This window comes from Abramis brama (assembly GCF_963993115.1).
Source record: "Abramis brama genome assembly, chromosome: 17".
In the NCBI taxonomy this organism is placed as follows: domain Eukaryota; kingdom Metazoa; phylum Chordata; class Actinopteri; order Cypriniformes; family Leuciscidae; genus Abramis; species Abramis brama.
This window is the reverse complement of record NC_139979.1, coordinates 7,444,053-7,468,093: the sequence shown is the minus strand read 5'-3', so window position 1 is coordinate 7,468,093 and position 24,041 is coordinate 7,444,053. Positions and strand designations below refer to the sequence as shown.

The 24,041-nt window shown below is 36.1% G+C and overlaps 2 protein-coding genes across 5 annotated transcripts; both read right to left on the bottom strand.

Moving 5' to 3' along the window:
• Positions 1 to 7,972: 7,972 nt before the first annotated feature.
• On the bottom strand, positions 7,973 to 15,842 carry nudt17 (nudix (nucleoside diphosphate linked moiety X)-type motif 17). 3 transcript variants are annotated; one of them, XM_084089301.1, is made up of 9 exons: positions 15,573 to 15,842; positions 15,387 to 15,468; positions 14,197 to 14,310; positions 13,889 to 14,072; positions 13,579 to 13,604; positions 11,706 to 11,798; positions 10,882 to 10,980; positions 10,645 to 10,781; positions 7,973 to 9,472 (listed from the first exon to the last, which is right to left on the bottom strand). In XM_084089301.1, the coding sequence occupies exons 2-9, from the start codon at positions 15,465 to 15,467 to the stop codon at positions 9,301 to 9,303; spliced, it is 906 nt and encodes a 301-aa protein (XP_083945427.1). In that variant the 5' UTR covers position 15,468; positions 15,573 to 15,842; the 3' UTR covers positions 7,973 to 9,300. The 3 variants fall into 3 exon arrangements, with proteins under 3 accessions (XP_083945427.1, XP_083945429.1, XP_083945428.1); XM_084089303.1 differs by having other exon boundaries at positions 15,555 to 15,684; XM_084089302.1 differs by having other exon boundaries at positions 15,387 to 15,604.
• Positions 15,843 to 16,619: 777 nt separating this feature from the next.
• Positions 16,620 to 22,452, bottom strand: LOC311067224 (uncharacterized protein). 2 transcript variants are annotated; one of them, XM_084088945.1, is made up of 8 exons: positions 22,314 to 22,452; positions 22,054 to 22,154; positions 21,404 to 21,514; positions 21,270 to 21,326; positions 19,501 to 19,617; positions 19,050 to 19,118; positions 17,950 to 18,063; positions 16,620 to 17,837 (listed from the first exon to the last, which is right to left on the bottom strand). In XM_084088945.1, the coding sequence occupies exons 2-8, from the start codon at positions 22,111 to 22,113 to the stop codon at positions 17,751 to 17,753; spliced, it is 615 nt and encodes a 204-aa protein (XP_083945071.1). In that variant the 5' UTR covers positions 22,114 to 22,154; positions 22,314 to 22,452; the 3' UTR covers positions 16,620 to 17,750. The 2 variants fall into 2 exon arrangements, with proteins under 2 accessions (XP_083945071.1, XP_083945072.1); XM_084088946.1 differs by lacking the exon at positions 19,050 to 19,118.
• Between the last annotated feature and the right edge of the window lie 1,589 nt (positions 22,453 to 24,041).

Below are 24,041 nucleotides of genomic sequence, written 5' to 3'. Positions count from 1 at the left end.
CTGTTAATGCTATTCTTATTCACTCACAATTTCATATCTCTATTCAAAGTAAATCAGATTTATATTCCACAGCCACTTGTGCATATCTACATTCAGAGAACATTTATAAACAACGTTTTAATAACCTAAATGGCAATGTTAGAAAAACCTTTTGTCTCAGATGCTATAAAATCAATGTGGATAACATAGATCATGTTCTTGAAGAGAGAAAAAATATTTTTTAAAAAGATTTTTGACAGACTTATTGGCCACTTTGAGCACACTGTGAGACATTGGTGAGACCTCTTCTAAAACTCTACTGGAATCATGTGGGATCACAGGTATTTTTTTTTCTCAGGACAACCATCTGAAAAACCATGAGAAAAAGGTTGACATTTAATCTAATTGCGGTCAAGGAGAAATGATTGAGATCTCATTTGTGAGGTTTTATAAAATGCATCAGAGAAAATGCAGTGCAGGAGCTCCACCCACCTGTGTGTGGTACCTGCTCAGGTGCTCAAACAATAAAAGGACTGTTCACTCTGATAAAGAGGCACTTTCTCCAGAGTCCAGAACATTAGTTGATGTTGACTCAACCCGCTGGCACAGATCACACGCTGAAGGATTACTCGTCTTCAAAGATGATGAAGATTATCCTAAGAGCCTCCACCACCTTAGCTGTTGGTTGGATTGCACTTTTCATAAGTAAGTAGCAGCTATGTTTTAAAAATGTGAATCACAGAATATAACAATTACCTTTTATGTATCATTGTAACAGGGATAGTTTTCACAAAAATGAAAAATCAGTCATTATTTACTCACCCTCATGTTGTTCCAAGCCTGTATGGTGATCTTTCTATTGTGGAGCACAAAAGAATATAATTTAAAACATGTCTCAGTGTTTTTTTATTGGTCCATACAATGAAAGTAATTGTATTTGTTGTTTTTGACACCATTGACTTTCACTGTACAAAATGTCTTCTTTTGTCTCGCGACACAAGGGTGAATAACTGATGACATTCTCATTTTTAGTGAAATAAATTATACATTTTAAATATTATGCAAAAAGGATAAAGTCACACAAAAAAACTTTTTATGATGAATATATCAAAATCTGATTCAGGTGTAAAGTCTGTCAATATCTCTACGTGGGATTCCCCAACTGAAAGCACAGATGCCTTGACTCCACATGCTTTTACTTCAGTTATCATGGATCTCAGAATCACTAACCGTGTTTATAATGACTCACTGGCTGACCAGCAATCAGCAGAGTATACAACACTCAAGCAAGAGGTGGAACGACTGGTGAGGGTCTCTTTTTAATCATGCTTGTATATGTAAAGCATTCATGGGGTATTTACAGTATTCTGGGATATATTACATACATCCAATGGATACAGTATGCCATAGATGAAAGTGAATGGTACAGTGATGGTCTCAGATGGAAATACCATGATTACACTTACAGAAAAGTACCATTTGCCAAGTACCAAAAGTACCAATAAAAAGTGTTATTAACTGTTATGTTAATAACACAGTTTATATTAAAGTACCATGGTAATACCATCATACCACGGTACTGCCATGTTACAGTATTTTTTGTAAATTTACCAGATAAATGTGCCATAGTATTTACAAGACATTATGATGAATGACATACCATGGCACATCTTACTATCATGGTACCAATAAAATAAGATATGCTAATAATTAAAGTACTTTATAGAATATCACAGTATTATCAATGTGATAAACTGAACTGATTAAATGTACTCTATATCTTGAATGCAATGTAAGTCGCTTTGGATAAAATCATCTGCCAAATGCATAAATGTAATGGAAACCATATTATTACCATGGTACCCACACCCAAAAAAATTTTGATTTCAAGGTACTTTTAAAGAGTAATTATCAACAAAACTGCATTTTAAAAGGTCAGTTGAGACGACTGAAGGTACATTTACACGACAACAATGTACTAAAATCGGGGGGGGTAGTTGGTAGTTCCTTTGTACGGACTACAACGTTGTCAAATAATCCCCATTTACACGGATCTGCGAAAATCATGAAAACTCTGTATTATGAATGCCAGGCCAGTAGTTGGCGATGTCACTTTGTAAAGGACCACATAATGTGCATGATGTCACCATTTTCACAAATTTGCGTTTTTGTATTTTACACAGAGACTGTAATGGTATTGTTATCAAAAACTTGCACTTTGAAACCCCTTTAAAAAAGTTTTCGTTTTCAGGCCCCCAAAACGCTGTTGTTGTGTAAATGAACAGACAAAACGCAAAAAAACTCTGTTTTTAGTTGAAACCGGTGTCGTGTAAACGGCCCCTAAATAGTTTTACTCTGAAGAATTTTGACTCTTTTTACTGTTGTTCTTTCCTTTTTCCAGTTTGAAGATGTTTATGCTCCACCATTTAACAACACTCACCTGATATATTGGGGGACAGAGGAGATGACCTTCAGGTTTGATCAACTAATCTTAGATTTACATGCAATACACCCAAGCGACAGAGAATATCTGATCTTATGAGTGCTTCTCTTGCAGTAATGGGTCTGTGATCGCCACTTCTCGACTGCTGTTTGGGCCGACACAAGTCAATCCAGAGATTTTGAGAGACATCTTTTTGCCTGCGTACAAGCAAATTCCATCGCCGGCACTAGAGATCGACCTCAGCTACATTGAAAGTAAAATAACAGTCAACAATGGTTGCTTTCAGATTTGTTTTCACATTGACTGGGTTTTTTATACATATAGGATTAAAAGTTAAAGAAATGACCATCTAAAACAGACAAACACAACCCCATTTCACAGGAAAAAGTAACTATTTTACAAGATGGTGATTTTGTATGATTCCATGCAATGTGAAAACCTCTAAACATAACCATTACTAGGGCATAAGCTGAAAGTATGAAAATGTACAAATTAGCCACCAATTTGCCAAAATGTAAAATAGATATGAATTGTCATGAGATTGTGTTGACAAATACATCACCAACTAATGAAGAGTACATTCAATCCTACCTGCAGATAAACTATCAACTGAAGAACCTTTTGAAGAAGAGAAGAACTTCATCAGTCCACCAACGACAACACACAAAGGACCACCCTTTACAACCACACCCTTCATGGCCATGCCCCTCACATCCACTCCTGAGATCATAAAGGACGCCGAATCTCACACCAGCCGCCTTCCATCCACACACACACCTGACACTTCCACCTCTGTCCACCCTGTGGGAAACATCACACACTTCATCAACTCCACCACCTCCACTCCCTTTAACACCACCACAATGCACCCAAACACCACAACCAACTCACCGATGAATAATGCAAGTATTTCTGCAGCGCCCAACAGCACCACCAATGGAGTAACCAATGGGACCACCACTGAAGTCCCTATTGAGACCACCACAGAAGCACCTGTTGGTACCATCACGTTCCCTTCCAATAGCACCACCACCACTGACACCATCACTACAGTCCCAAATACCACCATCACTGCAACCACAAAAGGCACCACCACCACCACCGCCCCCAATAACACCACTACAGCCCTCAAGTCCACTTCTACCTCCATCCACATCACTGTTGTGAACCCGACATTCAGCTCCACTCCATTTCCAACAGCACAGCCCTCGAAGACCACGCCTGTGAATTATTCATCTCCCACTGCCTCCGCTCTGGTGCCAGGATGGGGCATTGCCCTCTTAGTGCTGGCGGCTGTCAGTCTCTTCATCCTCATCATCCTCATCATTCTGGTGAGTGATCGAGGGTGTAGGATCAATATTGTATGAACCTTTGGTTTTATAGGAGAACATGGTAGCAACTTTTAAAATTGTATTGATTGTACATTCATCTGAATAAATAATAAAAATGACCAACATCTATATTACTATCTATAATTATAGTGGCGGCACATACCAGATTATATGCAATTTAACCTTTGATATATACCATACTATTAAATGATTACCATATTCATCTATACTGCTCAGACAAAAAATAAGTCGCTGTTTGGATTTAAATAGGCAAATACTTAAGAGTCTATAATTGGATCATTATTGCTGTGATTATTATGTTTCTAGCATGTTATATGTTTTGCAACAGTTCTTCTAACCATAACTGATGGAGTGTATAGCTTTTCATTTCTTAAACAACCATGTAGAAAAAACACATCATGGCCATATTCCAGGATGACAATGTCAAGATTCATCAGGCTCAAATTATGAAAGAATGATTCTTCATGCTCGTCCCAACCATTTTCACACATGAATTGGCATCTGAGTCCAGACCTTAAATTCATTGAACGTCTTTGGGATGTGCTGGAGGAAACTTTATAGAGTGCAGGACTCTTGCATTGGCAATACAAGATTTTGACCAAATATTTATGGAAATAAATGTTGTGATGTTATTTGCATAACATACATTTTTGGTCAAGATCTTGTATTGACAATGCAAGAGTCAAGCACTCTGTAAAGTCTCCTCCAGCACATCCCAAAATGCAAACAGAGACTTTTTTTTTGGTTGGGAAATGTGTTATTGGTAAAATACTCAAAATAATACCATGGTTCATTTATACATATACATAAAACCATGATACTATGTCAAAAAGTCAAGGTAATGTGGTAGTTTTGTGTCAGTGACTGTACTGTTAAAAGGACAAAAGTGTTCCTCCTCTCAGGTGGTGCTCTGGTGCTGTTGTCCAAAACGAAGAGTTTTCGTGAATGAACCTGAAGAGATGAGTCCTCCCATGTACTTCAACCCAGACATCCCCATGTACTCAACGCAAAGCACGTTTGATACAGCCAACGGCAAACAAGCGGTGCGATACAATCCATAATTCATTCTGACTCAACTTAGCTTGAAAATTGTTTCTATAGTTTGTTTATGAAACTAGATTCTATAACAAAAGTGACTCCTTTAAATTTTTAGGTCTTCATACCAGCGAGTTCAGATGGTATGTGCATCATGAACAGAATCAACTCTGACAAATGCTTATTCTCTGCTGTCAATAACTCATGTTGGGTTGTTGAAATTGTTTGTTCAAGACAGTGTTGTTATTGTTATCTAAAACAAAAATGATTACAAATTGTTCATCGAAATAAAGCTGAATAAAATATAAATATTAAATAAAATAATTATTTAAAAAACTTGCAAAAAAGTTTTAATATGTTGTCTTGGCAACTAGCTGAAATAAAACAGGTTAAAGTTGAAGTATTAAAAATGATTAAACTGATATAAAAATAAACTGATATAAAAGCTAATAAAATTACAACAACAAAGAAAAAAGCCATTTCAAAATATGAAAAAATACTATAATAGTATGTAGACATTAAATAACACAGCAATTGAGTATAAAAAAGCAACCCCTGAATTAGTCAAAAACAGAACCACAGCATTTTTTGAGAGGATGAAAGCAGCTGTATTAAATCCTTAAAGGCACAAATACACATCTTGATTTTTACAATATTTATCTACAACTACAGGACTTACAGTACTTTGGGGGGTTAACTTTGGTTACCTGCTCGTACAGACAATGGATCTGTTCCTGCCTGCTGCTGGATGAATGGGGGATTTGAGAGTCACACCTATTAGTGAAAACACTGTGAATGGGCAACCTGTAATTTAATGCAAACACTTTTTGAAAAACATGCAGCGTCCATTTGAACCTTTTCACACGACTAACAATACAACATAAAGCAAATGTTAAGAATGAATACGAAACGGAAATCTTGTTTTGCAAGTTTTAACTATAGTACTGCATCTTTATTGTGGAGGGAAACAGAGGGGGTTTTCAGGAGGGTTCTCCATCCCCATCTCTGTCCATGTAAAACACTGACCCCACAATCACGGATCAGAACTAGGGAAAATTGGCTACTGTTACCTGGCGTTCCAGCGTCCCCGTCGCCTGCACAGGCCCCTCTTTGTGTGGCTCTGACTAAGAAACCTGAAGCGTGGGAAACTCGACTCTCGTTCAGAGACTGTGAGGCCTCCATCTGCGTCTCCTCCATCGTCCAGTAGCCACGGCGTCACCGCTCACAATGCCCTGCCTACATTCGGACAATACCGGGAGCCAGGAGAGAAAGACTTAAACACAGAATCTAGCCCTCATTGAGGCCTCCAGGGCTGAATGCATCAGAGCAGCAGTTTTCGGTCGACAGCTGATCAGAGCAGAGAGAGTGATTAACTGAACCGAGCTGAACGGAGGCGTTTGTTAGGGCACTGGCATTTATATTAATAACACGCTGGGATGATTCACAGGGATAACGTAAACAAAATGATCAAATCCTCCAACTTACTTTCCTTATGGACCCCAAACACAAAATGGAAGAAACAGGGGCGTAATATCTTTTATCAAACATTTATTTGCTCGGGCTGTGCGAGACCTCATCAAAGTGAAAAGGATGAAAAAGTGTATTTTAACTAGTATACAAAACAACAAATAAGTAAACAAACAAAAATGTAAAATGATTTATAATTTAAAAATTAGTGCTGTCAAATCAATTAAACGCAATTTATTGCATCTAACATAAAATGTTGTGTTTATATAATGTATATATGTGTGTGTGTATACACAGTTGTGGTAAGAATTACTAGCACCCAGGTAAATATGATCAAAGATGGCTGTAAAAATAAATCTGCATTGTTTATCCTTTTAATATTTGATTTAAAAAAATTGCAAAAATCTAACCTTTCATTGAAGTAAAGAATTGAAAGTGGGGGGTAAATCACATTATGAAATAAATGCTTTTCTCCAAAACACGTTGGCCATAATTATTGGCACCCTTTTATTAAATACTTTTTGCAATTAACCTCCTTTTGCCAAGATAACAGCTCTGAGTCTCCTATAATGCCTGATGAGTTTGGAGAACACCTGACAAGAGATCAGAGAACATTCCTCCATACAGAATCTCTCCAGATTCCCAGATCCATGTTGGCGCTGCTTCTCTTCAGTTCACCCCACTCATTTTCTATAGAGTTCAGCTCAGGGGACTGGAACGGTCATGGCAGAAACTTCATTTTGTGCTCAGTGACGCATTTTTGTGTTGATTAATGTTTGTTTTGGACCGTTGTCCTGATGAAAGATCCAACCATGGCCCATTATAAGATTTCTAGCAGAGGCAGTCAGGTTTTGATTTTTTATCTGTTGATATTTGCTATAGCATTCTATAGAATCTATGAAACCATGTATCTGAATAAGATGTCCAGGACCTCCAGCAAAAAAAATAGGCCCAAAAAATTAAAGATTCAGCAGTATATTTAACCATAGGCATAGGGTAATTTTTATCCCTGTTTGCACCAAACACATCTGGTGGGTTTGCTGCCAAAAGCTCTTTTTAATTTCATCTGACCAAGTTCCAGTCGTGTCTGACAACTGAATATTCTGGAGTCTATTTTTGGAGGAGCGCGGATGATTTTTCTTGAAACCCTCCCAAACAACATGTGCTAATGTAGGGGTTGTTTGACTTTCTGACCCCAAGACTCAACTAATCTCTGCAATTCTCCATCTGTGATCTTTGGAGAGGTTTTGACCACTCAAACTTTCCTCCACGCCGTGCATTAATACTCCTGCGAAACATAGTCATAAAGTCATAGCTAGACAATTTCATGTTCTTAGTCACCCTGGTGTGCTAAAAGAAATTTAATATTTAATTAATATTATTAATATTATTTTATTTAATATTAATGTTATATTAAACACATATATTATACAAACAAACTTTTATGTCAGATGGGATTAATCAATATGACAGCATTAATAAAAATAATAATTATAATAAATAGTAAAAAAATTAAAAGAAAAATATGCAAACACAAAAATATAAAAGATATAGAATGTAATTTAAAAAAAATCACATGAAAATAAACTAACATTTTATAAAATAAACAAAATATTATATATTTAAAAAACAAAACAGTAAATAAAGAGTTCAAACATCATAAAAATATATAAAGGGGGTTACTTTTGACACTATATGTCTTTTGCTGAAGGAAGAGTTGTTTTATTTTCAGAATTGGCATTATGATGTGCATACATGTAATGATAACTGACTCTGTTAATAACAGGACGCCAGAGAAAAACCTCCGAAAAACCGGACAGGAATGTACGTGGTGAACAAATGATGGACACAGGTACAGTAAAACACACATGCAGCAGTACCTATGACACACTTAACAAACCCAACAGAGCTCAATCTCACTTTTCAGGTTCTCTGACTCCCCACCACTGTCACTCCCTCCAGTGTGAAGAACAAGACCTGAGGAAAAACTTCTGTTGGAATACAACCGGCACTGCACTGCAGGAAGCTGAACAGACAGGGAAATGATTTTACATGCCATTACCATCTATTTAGAATTTATTTTCCTACAATATACCTTTGCACAATGTTCTTTGTAACTTTTAAACATGGATTGAATGATGTGATGTATTAACAGTGATTTAGTGAAATTAAAAAGAGTTTCTGAAAATGGCCGTGGGATGACTAGTTTGTTTTCTGGAGGATTGAGGTCAAGAATCAGAGCTGAAATGAGTCACATAATGCAACACATATGTTTAAATTGCAATGTAGAGCGATAGTGTAACCCATTGTAAGTGTAACATAATTTTTGGCCCTGAGAAAGAGCACAAACATGTGGCTCATGACTGTGCATCAGGTGACAAACTCAGCATGGAATAAACTGAACAGAACTAGTTGGTCGAGGGACTCTGTAACTCCAGGCCAATTTCTGCTTAAAAGCAAAGAGGTGAAAAATGTCCCAGACATTATCCTGATGGAGAAATCAAGATATGGAGTATTTGAACAGCAAGAACACAATGTGATAGAGGAAGGGCAGAAAGTGAAATGATGCAGATTATCTTTGTGGTCAAGTGTAATCTGTGATGAAATTTAATTTTTCTCATTTTTCTTTTTAGACTCAAAGCTTCAGGTCTCACACACACACACACACACACGCACGATTATATCCTATCAACAGGTGTATTTGGCATGATTAATATTTGATATTAAATATTTAAATTACCTTTAAACCAACTTTAATGTGCCAGCTTTAACAGAGAGGACACAGTTGTTTCTGTTGTAATCAAAAATAAATGTTGCGCACTGACAGGGGTTAAATAAAAATATCACATAAGGGATACAGTAAATCTAAAGCTTTTGAAACTTATTGGCAAAATTTAGATTTTAATGTTGTGCCTGAATAACATGCCCTGCTGAAATAGCTCCAGTCCAGCAGGTGGTGCTGTCTTCCTCAAGGCAATGGTTAAATGGTAACGAACATAAACAGAAGCTGGCAGAGAGTCATCGTCAGCCCATCTCAGCTTGAGGCCCCAATGTTTTCAACCACAGTTCTAATGCAAATTTGGTTCCGGTGCTGACTCGTTCAATGTCCTCGCCGTGATCCGGGGCCCGGTTACAAAACAAAGAAACGGGCAGTGAGCTTTCGCTCAGCTCAGCGTGTGGAGACACCTCTGTCACACTGACAACAAACAACATACAGGAAACGAACATTCAAAACAATGGAATAAATACTTAAACCTATAAAGCCTACTGTATCATATTACCAGATTGTACACAATATACTACATGTCTACTGTCTTCTCATTGGGAGTTTATGCTTTTTAACAAATAAAAGGCCTTATTGTATAATTCTAAAAACGTCCCCCTTTAGGTCGCAGTACTGAAATCTAGTGATTTTTAAAAAGGAAACGTAAGAATAAATTGAATACAGTTGTATTACAAGATGAACACATACTGGACTGAAACAAACTAGGATTGTTTGATTATCCATGATTATACATAATTTTTAGAAAAATCTTGTTTATAATTCATTACATTTTTATAGTGCATTTCTCTGCACTCAAAGCGCTTAACATGGAAGGGGGGAATCTCCTCAACCACAACCAATTTTAAAATCATACAATTAAATTAATTAAACTTACTAAGACATATTATTGGAGCTATAAAGTGACAACTGATATTTATATGCATTTTATGTAAGTAGTCAGCTATACTGTTATAAAGATCTCATTGATTTACACCAAATTGCATATTTTTGCATATAAATGAAACTGAGGTTTTTTCTCCTCTGTATTCTCAGGACGCTTGTTACCGCCACGGAATAAAACAATTTAAAAGATAATTGCGACTGTTTATCTTATAATTCTGACTTTTCTCCCTCACAATTGCGAGTTATGAAGTCAGAATTGCATGATATAAACTCGTCAGAATTGTGAGGAAAAAATAATTGCGATAAACTCGGAATTGTCATAAAAAGTCAGAATTGCGAGTTTAGCCCTACATCTCGCAGTTCTGACTTTATAACGCATTTTCGACTTTATATCTTAAAATTCTGACTTTATAACTCACAATTGTGAGATTACAATTGCAAGATTATATCACAAAATTCTGTTCATTCGCAAATGCGAGAAAAAAGTCACAGCTGTGATATACAAAGTCGCAATTACCTTTTTTATTTTATATTCAGTGGCATAAACAAGCTTCCATAATATTCTCCTATATCATACCATATGAGTCATAAAAGCCTGATGTATCAGGTTATGTAACTTTTTTTTTTTTTTTAGATGTATTTAGAAAAAAAAATTCTGACTATGATTTCATATTTATAGAGATGAATAAAGTTCTCCATACCCGATGGTCTGTGGCAGGTCAGCTGGCATTCGAACAGAATCCTTCTCACCATCTACAGCAGACACCACAACTTTCACTAGACCTGCATCAACCCACACACACGCACTGACTTCAGCAGGATCTGGGTGCAAACAAGCCTGAGAAAGAAGGAGAGAGATCTTATGGAGCACATGGACCTCAAATCAGCAGCTGTAATCTGTAAACATGTTACTGTCTGTTGATATCCCAAAGCTGTACCTGAAGCTGCAGGTGTGATTGAGAGCTCTTCAGAAGTATGTACGTCACGACGTGATGTCTCTGAGGCGGTCCTCTGGACAACATGGGCGGATACACTGACTAGACAGAGAATAATCAAATAAAGTATACTACCATTCAAAAAAAAAATAATGTTTTTAAATCATACTATACCCCAAACTTTAATAGTAAGTGTACATTTATCTTATTTAAATTATGTTTTTGGCATCTTCTAGTCATCATCATGCCTATCTATTTTCTACCTTCCATGAAACACAAAATGAGATGTTAGGAAGAATGTTCAAGCCTCTCTTTTCTATACAATGAAAGTGGATGGTGATTTATACTGCCAAAAAGTTTGATTATATGCAACCGCAACATTTGAGAGTTACGTGGGAGATGAAGATTATCAGAGAACTGAGTCTGTTCCTCATTCACTTTCCAGGCATGGAAAAGAACAGCTCGAATATTCAGACTACATGTTCATGAAAAACTAAATAAAACCGTACACCATGGAGATGAGGACATGACGACAACATCATTGGATGAGCTATTCCTTTACCATCTCATATGTTTGTTTTGTGAAAATTAAAGTAAACCCTCTGGATCAGCTTGATTAGATTTACATCCTGAGCTAACAGCCTAATTTCAATGATTAAAACGTTGAGATAGACAACAGATGTGTGCAAGGCCTGACTGTTCCAGGTTACGCAATTACGGTTTGCAAACAATCGGCCTCGGTCTGTCAAATTCAGCGTGTCTGCGCAATGGCCCCTTTGGACTTTGGCTGCAGGTCTCACAAAAAACATTGTGCTGTAAACACACACCTCCCACAGGCCGAGCAACTGAGAGGAGAACTCATCAGGGCTCAGTTTCAGACCGGTCTCTTCCTGCAGCTCCCTGAGTCCTGCATCCACCAGCTAGATCACACACACACACACAAATACACACACACAGAAAGAAATCACTGAGCCATTCATTCATTCAAAATAATATCTTAGTTGTTCATTAACTCATTTACAGTGACATTATTATATTATTATACAAAGACATTACATTACATAGAATTACTCGAAATTAAATATAATTATAAAATGTACACTACCACTCCAAACTTTGGGGTCAGTAAGATTTTTTTAAAAGAAATTAATAGGATGCATTAAAATGATCATAAGTGACAGTAAAGACATTTATAGTATTACAAAATATTTCTATTTCAAATAAATGCTGTTCTTTAGAATTTTCTATTTATTAAAGAATCCGTAAAATCATGTGACTTTGAACACTGAAGTGAAAATTCAGCTTTGTTACCACAGGAATAAATAACATTTTAAAATATATTCAAATAGAAAACAGTTATGAATAGTTGCAACAATATTTCACAATATTATTGTCTTTACCACGTTTTTGGTCAAATAAATGCTGAATTGATGAACATAACAGACTAAGAAACATAATAAACATAAAAAAAATCATACAGACCCCAAAGTTTTTAATGGTAGTGTGTGTGTGCATATATATAAATATATATATATGTGTGTGCATGTATATATATATGTGCATGTTATATTATTTTGTGGGTCTATAAATTATATTGTATATATGGTGAGGTTGAATAATTTAGGACCAAAATCTGGAATTTAATTTTTATTAATCTTGGAAATAACGATAGTTTTAGGATTTAAAACAAATAAAAAATCATGACATAAAATGAAGAGCAAATATTTACTATTTCTAGGTCAATGACAAACTTGTTAATGCAGTTTAAGTGCTGCTGTCAACAAACTCATTTTGTTATGCTGATAATATAATTGGTAATGAAAAATAAAATATTGTATTAAATTGAAAAAGAATGCAAAAAAGTAGTCTCAGATTTTGGATATCAATCAATCAACCAATCAATCAATCAATCAATCAATAAATCAAAAACGAATGATCTAAAGCAATTTAAAATGACTTGACAACATTTGTCAAAGGTGCAGTAAGTGATTTCTGAGAAACGCTGTTGAAACTGTATCAAACCGAGCACCACAACACACTTGTAGCCAATCAGCAGTAGGGGGTGTGTCCACTCATGATGGGGGAGGAGAGAGAGTGAGCAAGAGGGAGATTTGAAGAAAGACTGTAGATAGAGAGATAGCTGAGAGACATCGCAAAAGAGAAAAGGTCTGAGGAATATCACTGGAAAAAGAAAGGTTATGATCAGGCAAGTGCTTTAGGACCCGCATTAGTATCAGAAAAGCTTTCCAGCGCTGGAGAGACCCAAGCGGGAAGGCCTGAAAACAGACAGCGGGGTTGCGTTGTTTCTGCTCCATATAGTACGTGAGTAACATTAGTTTTGCTATGTTTCACAGAACCAAGATATGCTGTTGTAATGTTAGCTATAGTAACGGGACAGTTTGAATGTCGTTGTTTGTCTAGAGCTGGTGTGCTGCCAGTGACTAACATCTCTTGCTTCTGTATACTCTTATGATTATTTTTTGTTCTTCCTTGTTGTTCGTTCATCATCTTTGCTTTATTTTTATCTTCAGCATTATTTTTCTTCGTTTTAGCTATGATCAAGAGACATTCCATGTTTGTGCATTTTGGGTTAATTAAAAAAAAATATCAACAGCGTTTCTCTAGAATACCTGCACATTTAATGCCTGACTGATTGATTGATTGACTGACAGCTCATTGTTTATGCAATACAAAATGTACCTTTTCATTCAGCTCCACATGGCCTCCTGAACAAACAAATTACATCCATTATTAGTCCTGAACAACACAGTATTCTCACACACATATGCTGGTCAAATTTCTGTAGCTAATTTAAGCTGACATGATGGAATGTCAGATCTAAGATTCGACAGATAATAAAATGACCGTTTAAAATGGTGTCTTTAAAACCAGATAAAACTGACCAAAATGACCTCACTCATCTGTAAATCATTAACATGAGTGAGCACACACTTATTTGAGTGAGTGGTAATCTCAGGAATCATTTGGGTCGGTACGGGATGACACTCACCGGGCGGAACCCAAACATTGGGGAAGATCCGCAGGCTGGAGGCACGACGCGTCAGCAACAGCTTCTGATCGGCGGACTGCAGCAGCACAGCCACGGCCACGTCTACCCCACGGCTGAGGGTATCTGGAGGCAGGGAGACTGCCTCTGAGTGAGACAGGTATTTGATGGGGCAAAACGACGCCCTCTAGAGTCAGACAATGAGTTTGGTCCACAAATAAATTTCCTGTATTAGCAAACTGGAAATTGTTGCTGGATTGTTCAATTAACAAAACTGAAAAGTCCATAAAATAAATTCAGTGTGATCTCACCTTCAGAGGAACTGCTCCATCACACAACCGGTCACATAAAATAAATCTGTTATTCTCCAAAGAACAGCTCACATTTACCTGATCCTCACTCCCGACAAAGTGTCCAGTTATGCTCTGGAAAAAAATTACACACTGTATGTTTATCCAGCTAAATAAGCACACTTCTGTTGCTTTGATATAGGGTAATTATTTCATTTTTAATATAATAATTATTCATTATTAATTTTAATAATGTATTAGTAAATATTGAAATTTATATGTGTTTTTTTTATTTATTTTTTTATTGTGGTATTCCGTCTACCATGTTGGTATTTGATAATCATTGTTACCTGAGGTAATATCTGTATATTATGAATATGTATAGTATATATGTGTGGTTTTGCACATGTGCAATTATAATACTGTTTCTTAATGAGGTATTATTATTACTATTATTTATTTTATATATATTTTTTCTTTCTTTGAGATAATTGAAGAAGGAAGCAGCTATTTTGTTTGTATAAATTCTTTGACAGACTGGGGTGGGGTTCAATAAGTTTTACTTCTCCCCACTCCATTTCAAGCATAAGTGTATAAGTTACTATTATTATTATTGTGTATTCTTTCTGTTGTCACACTATTTGCTTGAAATAAATAAATAAAAAATAAATAAATAAATATGATCTAAGATTAATAAATGCTGTAGAATTATTGTTCAGTCTTAGTTCATGTAAAGTGTTACCAAATATTTAAATGTTTTTTCCAACTCTAGATGCCCACAAATGGCCTGGTACTATCATATATGATTGTTTTAAATAGATTGTTATTAAAAATGATTATGTATAATTGGATATTTTGAAATTAATAATTATATGCATATTTGGTAACACTTTAGAATAATATTTCATTTGTAAACATTAGTTAACTACATACATTAACATGAACTAACAATGAAAAATACTTCTAAAGCATGAATTAATCTTGGTTAAAGTTTATTTCAACATTTACTAATACATGATTAAAATTAAAAGTTGTATTTGTTCATATTATTTGATTGACCTGAGCTCGAACTAACAATGAACAATTCTATTTGTATTAATTAACGTTAATACTGTAACAAATGTATTGCTCATTGTTAAGTTAATGCATTAACTACCGTTAACTAATGGGATCTTATTGTAAAGTGATGTGGAATAATGAGTTCAGCTGACCTGCACGAATCTCGCGCACTGCGGAGCGGCGTTTATGGTTTCCTTCGACAGATGAACTACAATCTTTCGCACCTTCTCCATACTGTAGACACCACAGAATATGACAATTAACTTTTTTAATTCATGATTTGACAAATCACTACAAAATATTCATATTATATTGCATACAGTACTAGTCAACTTAACTATCCAGGAGATCGTCAGAGCGCATGAATGAGTGTTAAGAGCAGAAACACAAGACTCTGAACCCAAACCCCAGACCATAACAAACACCATCCGAACTGAACCCCCGAAAAATGGCTTCTGATGTTTTAAAATAAAAGTCTATTTACTGTAAAAAGGCTGTACGACTCATCTATAAATATTAACTGTGTTATTAATTCGTTTAGAAACCTTGCGGCAAATCAGGAAGAAATACTGAGCCAACGTAATACTACGTAATAAATATTCATGAGCTGAGAGGACGGGTCAACTCGAAAGACGTCTCCTGATGTTTTAGAATAAAAGTATTTTTTATATTTTTTTTTATTACTAAAGTATTAAATTGATATTTGTTACACTTCTTTCAGGTAGTCAAGAGGGAGAATTATCGAAGCTTGATTCTGACTTAACTCGCAATTATAAGTTTATCCCCCGGTTTCCCAGACAAGGTTTAAAGGGATAGCTCACGCAAAACTGAAAATGTTGTCATTTCTTACTCACCCTCAAGTTGTTCCAAACCTGTATGCGTTTCTTTCTTGTGTTGAACACAAAAGAACATATTAAAGAATGTTGGTAACCAGACAGTTGACGACAGCCTGCAGCAGCCATTGACTTCCATAGTAGGAAAAAAATATATACTATGAAAGTCAATGGGTGCCGTCAACTTTCTGGGTTTTCTCAGAAATGTGGGATATAAACTTGCAATTGCGAGTTCTGTTTCATTCCTACTGACCGCCAGTGGCAAACTCGCAATTCTGCTAAAATCTGAATTGAGAGATATAATCTCGCAATTGAAAATAGTTAGAATTGTGAGATAAAAAGATGCTAAATTAACTTTTTAATTTTTTATTCTGTGGTGGAAACAAGCTAGTAATTTACAATAAAATTCTATAAAAATACATCTAGATTTTGAAACCCATTTTCTGGATTAAATTGTACTCTCAATCATTTGCTGATATATATATTCACGTCTACTGATTTGATTGTGTTTGTGCACTGTGACAAATAAAGCAATAAAATGAGAGCATCCGATTGTGTATTAAATCATGTTTATTTTAAATATCATTCAGTCAAATACAAACACAAACACAGCCATATAACTACATACTACATGGTTTCATTTTACTACACGTCAAGAGGTCACAGAGAACAGGCACAATGTAAATCTCACATGCTGTCATAAAGACAAAGATCTACAGACACAGAACGAACGACACATGCTTGCTCAAGAGGATTTTACATCACCAAAGTCGAGCCCTTGACTGAGGGTTCAACCTCTGACCTTTAGTCATTAGGGTGTCCATGATTTTGGTCACAAGTGGTGGCACTTACAGAGTTGGCAGTCATCATAGCTTTCCTGAAGAATCAGTACGGATAAAACGAGATGACAAAAAAGCCAAGCGATGCTGTTTAGTAATTCATGGGTGTTTAAATTCACATTACTCTGCTTTAGAGGAGTTTCACTGTACATGGGCCACATTTATCAAGCCAGGATTTTTTTGTGTTTATAACTATTTGGCCTGCTTACAATGTTGTTCGATTTTTTTGGTTTCAAATTGCAATTCAAACAAACAAATATCAACTTGATAAATGTTGCCCCATATGTCCTCATATGGCAAAAACAAACATGTTGACCGATATAAAGATTCATGCAAAAGGTGGTACAAAATGCTACAAAACAAATCGGAATCAAAGAACCATCTTACCGTTCCCATTCACCATAATTCCTTTTCTGTTTTTGTTTTTTTATGTACCTAAAGCTGAATTTCACATATCCTAAGAACGATAAACACTTACCCCCTAACATACATCTATAACATTGGATTCTGGTCAAGATTTCTGGGTAGACATTTGCTTAGAGTTACATGCTAAGAAGCTTCAGAAGTTTGTAAGAGCAAAAATGAATTAGGTACGGATAACTTTTAAGTTGAGCATTCCAAATTACAGCAGTCCTACAGCCTGTAAGAGCAACAGCTAAGCAAAAAACAAGATTTTATCCATTTTATTTCCAAAAAATTATTTACATCACAAAAGTTTTTTTTCTTTTTCTGTTGTTGTGGTTGTTTACCTGTGAGTGGTTTGTAGGTGAAACAGTCCTCTTTTGTAGTTGGTGTAAAACTGTGCTAAAACTGTACCCTTCTGCTCTGAATGTCTCTTATTTTGTCAGTTTCCAGCATGGATCGCATTCTGGGCCTGAGCGCCAGCACCATAATGTTGGTTTGCAGTAGAGTGAGGGATGGGTGTCATTTCCTAAGAGAAAACAGTCAATTTGACAGTCAGTTTCATAAATTAGCCTTAAAAACATTAATAGATATCTGGAACAGAATATAATTATCTTTAATAGCCGTGCTGAACTACGTACCTTAATGGCACTAACAGAAAGTGCGTAGACCCCAAAAAGAGACACAACCAAACCGATAATACATGCTAGCACCAGGAAACCGATCAGTGTTCCCAAGATCCCATTCACTAGGAACTGTAATACAAACCACAAATACCATACTATATTCCAACAGTTCAATACCACTGTATTTATATCTTTTTACATGGTAAATCATAATCACATGCAAATTAATGGCACAAAAATGATACAAATATAAACAGAGAAGGAAATGGAAAATGTTATACTTCAATTAATCAATTAAATAATATTTCAGAAGTATAATATAGTGATAGACTTCGATATTTGTCCATTTTCACATTAGCCTAGTACCGGTATATATACTGTACATCACAGTGTTATTTTAGTGTTATTTATATACTGCTATAATATATTGGCTTTTATTTTTTTCATACTTTTAGTTTATTTTATTTTTAGTAAGTTTATTTTTAGTCATTTTCTAGTAGTTTTTACTAGTTTTTTTAGTTCAATTTAGTTTTTAGTTTTTTTTGAAAATTTTAGTTTTTGTAGATTTATAATGTAACTTTTAAAATAAAACTTTTTAAAATAATTACTTAATAATATTAAGTTAATTATAAGTAATATTACTCAATTAATATTGAGTAATATTAATTAATTACATTTACTTACAATAGTTGCGGTTAGGCTTTAGGTTATAGTTACTTGTAATTATGCATAATTTACTGGTATTACTATAGTAAGTACATGTAGTAAAGTGTAACTACGTCACTTTATGATTTTTAATCGTTTTAGTTAGTAACAACAACATCGATATATCAACATTATATAGCCAAGCTGCTCTTTAGTTACTGATATCATCATCTGCCATTGAGAAACTCACATCAGTCGACCACTAGGATAAACTTGTAACAAAAAGCAAATGAATGTGAGTTCTCACCTATAACATTAAATCATGTGCATTAAATCTGTGTTTGTCTATAACTGGGGGGATTTCAGATTACATTCATCTTGAACCGAATTATAGTTTTAATCCTGCTTGGAGTCTCAGGATGTGTTTGTGGTATTCCCTGCTGCATCGTAAAGCTTGTAATGTGACTCACCTCTTTATGTCCCCCTTTCTCTCCTTCTCCACAGCAAGCCCAAACAGAGTGAAGTGGGTCACAACACCACTGAAACAAGCAGGACAGAGCCTGGCGTCACATCTCTCTTTCTGCTCACACACACTCAACCACAGTCTGCCGTCTGACAGAGACCGATGTTCAGATCGATGTACAGCTTCCTGATTCCTACTCTCAAAATCATCGGCTTTTCTGATTCATATACAGGACAGACAGAACTAAAACTGTCAGCTCTCAAAATTTGAAATCATTTTTTGAACAAAGCAAGTTGGCTGGTTGAAGTATAACATTTTCCCATTTTGTAATAGCTGAAGACATCCTTGAGTCCCATCCTACTATATAGTGTTAATAGTAAAGTAATCTTCAGTCACTTGTGGGAATGAAGGTGTCTTGGCACGAGGATGAGCAGGATGGGGCGTCTCTGTTTGTTTACCTCTGTGTCTCTGTAGTAGTACGACTCTCCTCTGAATGGGATGTGTCTGGCCATGAGCCCAAATCCAACAATATCAAATGCTGCTGTTAATAACTGCAGAACAATGGTTGTCAGCACCTGTGACAAATGAACGGAAATGTACTTCAACAATAAATAATAATCTTATTTCCAGTCTCATTCTATTACTCTCACTTCCGATGATGCTCAAAATGTATGGAAAATCCACTGCCTCTAAAGGACACTGAAAAATATAAAATGTGATTGGTCACTTCACATGCCAGTCAAATAATGTCTTGCAATCTAAGTGGGCGGTTCTTGGTCAAAATAATATGTGAAGAAGACCTTTGTCATTAGAAGATTGACTATACAAGAGATACTATTGCTGAGCCTGCACTTAATTTGGTCAATACAGGACGGAGCGCAAGGTCCTTTCAGACGGAGGGAGCTTAAAGGATTTTAAATGAGAAGAGAAAGACTGACATGATTTGTGTCAACTGACTGCATTCGATTAAAAGTTCCTGTATGCATTCAAGAATAGGTTTTAATATAAATCTTTATATTTGGAGTCTCAGGGGGCGTTTACACGACACCGTTTCCAGCTTAAAAACTTTTTATACGCTTTTGGCCGTTCATGTACATGACAACGTTGTTTTGGGGGTCTGAAAACGCAAGCTTGTACCATTATCGTCTCCATGTAAACTACAAAAGCGCGAATTTGTGTAACCTGTCCTAATCGATCCGAGCAGGATTCGATCTAGAGTCTCTGGCGTGAGAGGCGGGCACGCTAACAAGAACGCTTAAGACTGCAGCCGCGTCAGTCGCTAGCACACCTCTTGAGGCCAGGGGAGTGAGGTTTATACACACAGCTCTAACTGGCCTACGTTACACTCACCCCTCTTAACCTCACTCCCATCCGGGTCACGGCACCAAATGTAACCAGTCCTACCCGACCCGCTACGAGCGGGATTCGAGCTGGGGTCTCCGGCAAAGACCGCAGCTGCTAGCATCAGTCGCCAGCACACCTCTTGAGGCCAGGGGAGTGAGGTTTACACACACAGCCCTTTCTGGCCTACGTTACATTTGTGCTGCTCAAGATATTGAGTTTATAAACGCTTCTTCAGCAGTGTGGATTTACTGCACCACTACTACGACCAGAAGAGACGCATTATTTACATACGTAGAAGAATGTGTGCACAAGTGCGTTGTTTTTTTTTACAAAGTGACATCGCCAACTACTGGCCTGGCATGCATAATACGGCGTTTTTAGTAGTTTTCACGGATCCGTGCGAACAGGGATCGTTTTGACAACGTTGTCATCTCATCTGTATGAGAAACTTCAAAAACGCAAATGAAAAACGTTTCCGTTTATAGTACATCATTGTCGTGTAAACACCCTCAGAGACAAATAATTTTTGCTAACTGTACTAACACTGTTAGAAAAAAAAGGTTCAATAGGGTTTTATATACAGTAGAACACTAAGATTCTTGACTCAATGCCAGAATGGTTCTATATAAAGAGAAATGTCTAGTGATAATGTATGTTTCCAAGCTGTTTAATTCATAATTTAATTAAAATGAAAAAATGAATTCAAACAAAATTAATTAATTAAAACTAAACCCCTAAAATGTTCTATATGAAGCACTTGACAGAACCCGTTAAGGTTCTATATAGAAGAGTGTACTAAGTGAATAAGCTAACTGTAAAATTTCCGTAAAAATATCTTACACTTTCTTATTTTCAGATGATTTTAATATTTGTGTGTTCATACCAGGCATTTAGTTGGCTTCCTCCCAGTGTGCACCAGGACAACACCAGTTATGACAAGCTGTAGGAAACAATGCCATGTGTCACATTACTGATTTTAAACATCCCAAATCTATCCGCATGTATGTGTATTTGTACCTGAGCACCGTTGATGATGAGGATGATGATTTCACGCTGGATATGATAGTGCAGCTTATACACAACTGAGCTCAAAATGACAGTCAACACTCCAATTACGATCTCAACAGCCTAAACCAAAGCAAAGAAAATATTAGAATTGCAAACAAACTGCAGTTTGTGTGTGTTGGTATAATCTCAATATATATAGATTCATTCTATTCTTGATTAAAACAAGACTGTGTTAAGCCACCGTTATGTATTAAATAAAATAAAAACAAATAAATCAAGATAAAATACTTTACTGCCATACCCAAAACAATTAATTTAATTTATAATTGTTTTAACATTATTTTACTGAGTTCAGTCTATCAGTATGCGTTTCATCTCAGATATGGGTGTGTCCTTGGATGTTGGCCAGATGTCTTTTAATAAATAACCTACGTGTGCATTGTGCATTTACATTAAACTTAAACCTAAATATTATCTTCTGAAGGAAACCACCGACTGAATGACTAAAATCTCATATGCAGCATTCCAACAATATGGAAACAATCTGCTCAGTCTATAACATCCAGCATGGCTATTTGATCAAACATCTGTAACGACAGAGATAAAACAGCAGCGATTATCGATATAATAATGTGATAGTGTGCTGTAGTGAAACTCACGCCAAGTGTCTTGGGCTCTGCGCTCTTAAAAGCTTTAATTTGAGACGCGTACAGCGACATCCTGATAGATCACCAATCACTCATCAATAGCACACGATCCGCTGCAAACACAATCACAACAGCATGCGTCAACAAAACATGCTGGTATGGCGTGGACACGAGCTAATGCATTCCCCATGCATATTGAGAATAATATTTACCATACACACACTATTTATGTGTACAAACACGCTCGTGTGTGATGAGGAGCGCTCACTTACCTTTGCGCACTGGCGTTCTGCAGCAGAGTCTGAGCGCGCGCGGCTCTCCGCAGTGTTGATGTCATGAGGGGAGGCGGCGGCTAAAGGAGAAATCCAGGCTGGCTCGGTCCCGAGCAAAACTCACTCATCCAACCGGCCCTTATTCTAGAAAACACCCTTGCAAGTGTTCGAAAGAGGGGTATTTTTAACCCTGTTATGAATTATGTAAAGTATAAGAGCTGAGTGTGCTCTGAGAAACTGTGCTGACTAATACATTCGTGAAACATCTGTTTATTATCTTCTTCCTAAATAATGTCTTGCAAATATGGGATATGGATGGGTGTGTATGTCTTAAAGCAGTGGTTTTATAACCAGGGGTCCGGGGCCCACTAGGGGGCCTCAGCAAACTTCCAAGGGGACCTCAAGATGGCTTAAAATGATTTAAAATAAGAAAACAACTAAACATCATGACATTTCTTAACTTCTGTAAATCTAAAAATGTAATTTTTGGAAAATCTCAAATGTAAATGTTTTATTATTATTGTTTTAATTAATTACTTTAATGATGAACATTCCTAAGGGACTGTTCGTTTTTTATTTAAGGGGCCACCGGAGGAGTTTTGAGATCTGTTGTCAAAAAGACATGACCCTCCCTTCGCCAGCAATACATTTTTCTATGACCCTCCAAAATGATTGTGAAAAAAGGCATGACCCTCCTCGATAATTTATTGATTAGCCTACTTCTGTACTGGTTTGCGCTTGGCAAAGATGTTCAGATAGCCATTGTTTTTTTGTTTGTTTTTTAAACCATAAACTCTTGCTTTCTCATCTTACTAGGGCTGTAACGATAGACCAAACCTACGATTCGGTTCGTATCACGATTTTTTTGGAAAAAAATCATGTTTTCGGTGCTGATGCGGTGTGACTCGTTCAACATGTGGCGCTGCGAATAAAGCATCTAAAAGCTGTCACAAAGAACCGGCAAAAGTAATGATTATTAATATGTCAAATATAGCAAGGAGACATTTTAATTGTTTATTAATAAACAAGTGTTTTCTGTGTCGACTGCAAAGATGAAGTTGACGATGCGTCGCGATCTTCTCAGAACGCGCCAGAGAGAAATGCACATTTCATAAGCAGAAAGCAGTCTGTTTTCCTTCGTTGTGAATTGTTCTGTTTAAAAGTAGACATTTCAAGCTTTCTATGTATTTCTCAGGTCTGTGAGGCAAGTAGAATACCTTACGCTGAGTTTCGGTTCATTTATGAGACAAGAGTCCAGTTCACTCGCCCGCGCCTCCGTGTCATGATTATCTATTTTCTACTATATTTACTTCTTATTTATTAAATCCAGATGAAACATTGATTAAAATTAAGATACAATTAATAAAAAAACGAAATTAACTTTAAAGAAAGGCTTTGTGCTCTCTGTTTGAGGTATCTGTGAAATTCTTGAAGTCGCTTTCAGAGCAGGCATGTCCGTAATGAAGAACTGTCACGCCAGTAAATTTTTTTTTCTTTTTTTTTTCTTCACATAAATACGAACACGAAAAATAAAATAAAAATAATATAATATTTTATGTTCTGTGGAGGCCGATCTTTATTCATCCGGTGGGTATATATCTTTTGGTTTGCACAGTGTAATTTATAGAATTACTAAAAAATATTTTGCCACCTAAAAGTTAAAGATTTTTTGTGTCACGTCACATGTGTATTTCCCTCATATTAAATATAAAACGCATGTGTAGACTG

Excerpts from the sequence above, each read along its gene's own strand:
- nudt17 (XM_084089301.1), bottom strand. The coding sequence starts at position 15,467 with ATGGAGAAGGTGCGAAAGATTGTAGTTCATCTGTCGAAGGAAACCATA. Across the intron at positions 14,073-14,196 it reads ATGGAGCAGTTCCTCTGAAG|AGGGCGTCGTTTTGCCCCAT; the intron begins GTGAGATCACAC and ends GTCTGACTCTAG. Across the intron at positions 13,605-13,888 it reads CAATGTTTGGGTTCCGCCCG|GAGGCCATGTGGAGCTGAAT; the intron begins GTGAGTGTCATC and ends TTGTTTGTTCAG.
- LOC311067224 (XM_084088945.1), bottom strand. The coding sequence starts at position 22,113 with ATGTCGCTGTACGCGTCTCAAATTAAAGCTTTTAAGAGCGCAGAGCCC. Across the intron at positions 21,327-21,403 it reads TCATCATCAACGGTGCTCAG|CTTGTCATAACTGGTGTTGT; the intron begins GTACAAATACAC and ends TGTTTCCTACAG. Across the intron at positions 19,119-19,500 it reads ACTACTACAGAGACACAGAG|TGGTGTTGTGACCCACTTCA; the intron begins GTAAACAAACAG and ends TGCTTGTTTCAG.